At 45.2% G+C, this 5,853-nt stretch overlaps 1 protein-coding gene across 5 annotated transcripts in view; it reads right to left on the reverse strand.

Moving 5' to 3' along the window:
* PCYT1B (phosphate cytidylyltransferase 1B, choline) overlaps nt 1–5,853 on the reverse strand; it is a 119,384-nt gene that overhangs the window by 64,961 nt on the left and 48,570 nt on the right. For all 5 annotated transcript variants that reach the window (XM_077775063.1, XM_077775061.1, XM_077775062.1 and 2 more), the window contains exon 2: nt 4,586–4,685. In XM_077775063.1, the coding sequence (XP_077631189.1) occupies nt 4,586–4,685 (100 nt within the window). The remainder of the gene's footprint in view (nt 1–4,585; nt 4,686–5,853) is intronic.

Here is a 5,853-nt window from a genome sequence, read left to right on the forward strand (position 1 = left end):
AGGGTGGCAGAAAAATTAACCTTTAAAGATCTAATAGTTACATATTTTATCAAGCTTTTGATAACTTGATATAAACTTTAGAATTTCCTTCTACTTATAGCCCAGCATTTATGGACAGTGATTCATGTTTACTTTTTCAATACATAAAATTTTTTGAAAAGTATAAAGAAAAATTAAATAAATTATAGCACAGGTGCACACAAATAAGGCAAAATTCATTAAGGTAGCTCTTGAAAAATGAACTTGGCAAACTACACACCATGGAAATGGAACACTACAAATCCCTTTCGAAAGGGAAAACTGGCAATTAGAACTGAATTTCCTTTGAAGAAAAAAGGCAGCTCTACTGAAAAGGGACCTATGAAATAATCATGTGGCCTTTATGTGAAGACAGAGTGACTCTCGGTCTCCGGACACGGAAGAAACCGCACAGGTTCACAGCTATACAAGTGCACTAGCTGAGCTAAGATCAAAGGTGCCAATTCCCATTGCCCTAGTGTGTTCCTGCTCTTGTGGCTTCACCACCCTGTGACCTCACAGACGACCTCCACAAGGTGCCAAACAGCCCTTCTTTGGGCATATGTAAGATCGTGAAATATATTGTTGGCAATTGTATTAAGTCATCAAATAGGGCTAGTGAAGGAGATAAAGACTTCAGCTAGAACTATCATCTTCAAGTACATTATAAACGCCAAATGTGTGCCTGTTTTGTCTTTGTGATGGAGCGCTCAAGACAGCACCACAAAAAGGTAATTGCCTACTAGTCTTGAAAATTACGAAACACTCCAAAAAAGCAGTGATGTTTTTCTTGTTTTCTTAAAAAGTAGTCAAACAGCAAGATCTTTAAGAATCCTCTGAGCTTTTCTACGAACAGTACAATGCTCTGACAATTATATTTGGATAATCTCCCTGTCACGCTCTCCAGCCATTACCAACGGTTACTCTTGATCAGTAGTTCTGGCAGTGAGGTCCCAGAACAAGCAGCATTAGCAACAGCAGGGAACTTGTTAGAGATGCCAGTTCTCGAGTCCCGCCCCAGACCTCCTCAATCAGAGACCTTGCAGGTGAGGTCTGCTGTAACGACGCAGGACATTGTAAGCAGACGGGAGGACCACTCTTTAACACAACAGTGGTTCTTAGAGGGTGCTCTAAGACTAATAGGTGCCTGTGAGTGATCCGAGAACTAACATCTCATTCCATTTTAATATGGATGTCAGACATTCTAAACAGAGGAATTTCTAACACAGTTAGAAATTGGTTATCCCCCCTCCCCCCCAGTGCCCATCAACATCACAGATTCTCTCGGATAATTTCACAGGGTCATTACCCGGGATAACGGAGAATTTCTCTTTGAAGACAAAGAGTTCCCCTTTGCTCCGTCTCACCCATCCTGTGGTGATCTGTGTTCTGCAGAGCCCACAACACAGATATTTCAAAATGTACCACCGTCTCACTCTAACTTGGTTCTCAGGGTTTAAACTGCTTGGCAGTTAGACGAGGTACAGGTGCCCAGTCTCACCCAATCAGCTTGATGCTGGCTCGGAGCGTCACACCCAGCTCCCTTTTGTATCCAGAGGGCAAGTTTCTTCTCCTGTCCCAAAGTCCCATTCATTCACTCAGTCACTCACAAAATATTTACTGAGCACACAGTATTTGATAAGAATGTCTCTAGGTGCTGGAGAAACAGCAATGAGCAAGGCAGACAGCCCTGCCACTACAGAAGCTCAGAGTCTGTCTGCCTGGTTCACACACTTTCCACCCTCCGACTGAGAGCCTGTGTTTTCCCTGAGCTCCACGGTCAGCTGTGGCCTGTGCCCCACAGGGCCGCCCGTTGTGGTAAACACGGCAGAGACTTCAGGTAACAAGGACTTGGGGGCGAATCCTAGCTCCAGTCTGTCAGCTGGGGCACTTGACAACTTTTCCATTCACCAAGTTCTCAAGAAAGGACACAGTACTACCCATCTGCCAGTTTGTGCAAAGACCCAATGAGATCGAGTACAGAGCACAGCACCTACCAGATAGAGAACAAGTTCTGCTTCCCTTTCCCTAGAAAAGTAGGTCTGCTTCTTCTGTGGCCTGAAGCTCAGTCTTCATCTTTCATAACCACCTGGACTGCCATTGCAGCTCTTAGATTTATTGCTCGGGTCAGCATTTCTCAGCGTATGGTCTGTAGACCACCAAGTTCATAACCACCTGGCTGTTAGTTAAAAAACGCAGGCATCTGGGCTCTAGCCCGGATTCAGGGGTAATGGAGAGCAAGCAGGAAATTCGCTTCTATAACAAATTTACCAGGTGATTCTTTGCACATGTAAGTCTGGGAACACCTGGTTTAGCTGCTTTGAGCTACCTCCCCAAGTCTCTTCTTGCCTTTCTCAAAGCTTATTACCTTTTCCTGTTCTCTTCCTCACCTCACTGTCTCGAAGCTATTCTTCAGAAGGAAGGAGGGTGGAGTGGTTGAGAGATCAAGCTTGAACACCAACGGGTTTGATGTCAAATTCTGCTTGACCACCTAACAATGGTTCTCAAGCGGGTCCCCCTACAGCAGCAGCACCTGGGAACTTGTTTAGAGAGGCAAGTGCTTAAGCCCCACCCCATTGAGACTCAATCAGAAACTCTGGGGGCAAGGCCCAGCCATCTGGTTTAGACAGCCCTCAGGTGATTCCGATGCACCCCTAGCATGAGGACCACTGACGCTCGTTAGCCGAATAACTGTGTGAGATTCATGGCTTCTCTAACCCCATAGAGGAGTGAGGGTCAAAGGACAATGATGCATCTAAAGAACTTAGTAATAGTAAGCACTTAATAACTATGCATTATTACTATTGGTAAGCAAACTGTCCTTTGTCCCATGGATTCTATTAACTTTGGGATGTCTGGTTTTTGCCATGGTGGGTGGAAACCATCAAGTTGTGCCATCTTGAATGTCTCTGTGCTGACCTGCTCAACTAGTCTTATTTTTCACTCCATCCCAATCAACTGGAATAACACTCATTTATTCCCACACAGCTCGCTCTCTCTGTGCCTTCACTACTCCTTTTCCACTTGCCTGGAATACTCTTCCATTTGATGCCCAATCTTCTAGTCCCAATCTTCTCCCAAAACAATCAGCTCAGGTGGGCTACAAGGTCTTGCCTGACTGCTCCAAGCCAAACGAACCTGTCCTTCTTAAAACTTTCAGTTATCTGTGTGGCAAGGTTGAACTGCTAAGCACACACATGCCTATTATTTGGGGGGTTTATTTCATATCAAGTTGTCTCTTTAATTACAGCTGTACCTGGGAGATATTGCAGGTTCAGGTTCAGATCACGGCAATAGAGCCAATATCACAATAAAGCTAGTCAAGTGCATTTTGTGGTTTCCCAGTGCATATAAAAGTTATGTTTAGGGGCACCTGGCTGGCTCAGATGGTAGAGTACGGGACTCTTGATCTCAGGGTTGTAAGTTCAAGCCACACATTGGGTGTAGAGATTACTTTTTAAAAAAGTTATGCTCAGGGCACCTGGGTGGCTCAGTAAGTTAAGCATCCGACTTCAGCTCAGGTCATGATCTCACGGTTCGTGGGTTCAAGCCCCACATCAGGCTCTGTGCTGACAGCTAGCTCAGAGCCTGGAGCCTGTTTCAGATTCTGTGTCTCCCTCTCTCTCTGACCCTCCCCTGCTCATGCTGTCTCTCTCTCTCTCTGTCTCTCCAAAATAAACATTAAAAAAAAAGTTATGCTCACACTACACTGTAGTCTATTAAGTATGTAATAGCATTATGTCTAAAAAACAATATATATGCCTAAATGAAAAACAACACTTCATTACTAAAAATGCTAAGGCTCATCATCTGAGCCTTCAGTGAGTCATAATCACTGATCACAGATCACCACAACAAACAAAATAATGAAAAAGTTTGAAATGTTGCAAGAGTTACCAAAATGTGGCAAAGATACAAAGTGAGCCCATACTGTTGGGAAAAAGGCAGCCGTTGACTTGTTTAACACAGGGTTACCACCACCAATCTTCCATTTGTAAAACTCACAGTATCTGCAAAGCACACTGCAATAAAGCGCAATGAGATGAGGCATGCCTGAGCCCTTGGGAAACAGAGATGGTATTTGAGAGTTCTTTTTCAATCTCTTCCCTCTCCATCTCTGGTATAAAGGAGTGAATGAATTGACAAACTTCTAGCGCAGAGCCCCAGCTCTTTAATTTAAGGCACACTTGGAGAAACTTTTTACAACACAGACTTTTAAACATGGTGATAATTATAACAGCTTAGGTTTGTAGAAAGCTTCATGGTTTAAAAACTGCTCTGGTGTTTTTAACCACATCTAGTCATCTCCAAAACCGTGTGCAGCAGGCAGGGATCACTGACCCTGTTCGCACATGAAGAAACAGGTGCAGGCCGTTCTCACAACTCACACAAGGTGGTCGGACTGTGTGGTTTATCAGAGTAAACGTTCATCCTTCTGCACTGTGCTCTAAATCGCTGAATTCAACTCTCTGATCGAAAGCGAGTGCTACTCAAATACTTATGGGCCTCTCTGCTACTTTAACTGTCAGGACAGGGGCCACTCAGAGAACAAGAAGTCCAGCCTCACCTGGTGTTCCTAAGCGGGCCTGAGCAATGGTCAGTTTTTCATGGGGTGCTTGGCACTGGCAGCTGGTTTCATCTGCAAATGGGGCAGGTGCAGTCAGGGTCTAGAAGGGAAAAAGAAAAAGGGAATATAGTCTGACAAACTTTCCTTTGGCGCTCGCTTCCCCTGAAGTCACATTTCTGTTGGCTACACAGGTACAATTAAACAGCAGAACATATCCACTGAGTCTGTGAGAGAAATATTGTGCTGTTAGAAATAAAAACAAGGACATCCTCACTGAAACTCTTGACAGGTTTTCTCTTCTGGGCCCCACGGCAGCCTGTCATGGCTAGATTCTTCTTTCCTTCTATAATATAGGATAAAACCATCTCTAGTTCACAGAAAAGGCAACTGAGGCCCAGCAGGATTACAAAATCTGCTAAGTCATGCCCTTGGAGAGTCACAATGCTTGGCTTTGAACACTTCACAACCCAGCAGGGCAGACTGCAGAGATTTCGACTTACCCACACCCTGGGGTACCCGGCTGGAAGAAAGGCCGTACTCAGAAGTGTGGCAGACATCGCCTGTATTTCACACACACCGGCCTGGCCAATCACCAACTCTGACGTCACTTCAGTGCAAAGGCCAGAGCCGTTATCTGTGCCCTGGGAGGGCCTAAAAGCACAGCATTTCTGGCAGGCTGCAGATAAGTGCACTGTGGTAGCTCCAACAGACACCAGCGCTGGAGGCTCCGCCCAGGCAGTTGGGCTGGGGCCCTGGGGAGCGGGGAGCGCTGTGAGAGATGGAGTCACTTGGAAGCCTGCCAGGGAAGTGCCTCTGCATCTTTTAGTCAGCCTCTTAAAATGAAAACCTCACTCTCTCCAGAGGAAGACAAAGGGAGCGGTATTTTTGTAAACAGGGCAAATGCAATCGAGAGTTGTCCAATTGGAGTCTCTAAGCTATGTCATTATCGTGGGCATCACGGTATCGTCTTTGGTATTTTTAAAGCTGAAGGTCACTGTACACATTACTCATATTGCATGAATTGCTTCTTAGGTACGTACACAGGTGTTCCCTAACTTGGGGAGACCATATGACCCTCGTGTTGAAAGAGGGGCCATGACCTACTTCTGCCATTCATTTATTCACTCATTCATTCATCAATCACTCATTCACTCATTCAAATATAAGTCAGGTACTGTATTAGAACTGGAGGTACAAGTAAGGGGAAGACCAGTTCCCGTCCTGAGAGAGCCCTGTCCTCCTCTGCACTGCCAAGAAGCAATCCTTTA

The sequence above is a fragment of the Crocuta crocuta genome, unplaced genomic scaffold, assembly GCF_008692635.1.
Source record: "Crocuta crocuta isolate KB4526 unplaced genomic scaffold, BGI_CrCroc_1.0 scaffold1468, whole genome shotgun sequence".
NCBI lineage: Eukaryota > Metazoa > Chordata > Mammalia > Carnivora > Hyaenidae > Crocuta > Crocuta crocuta.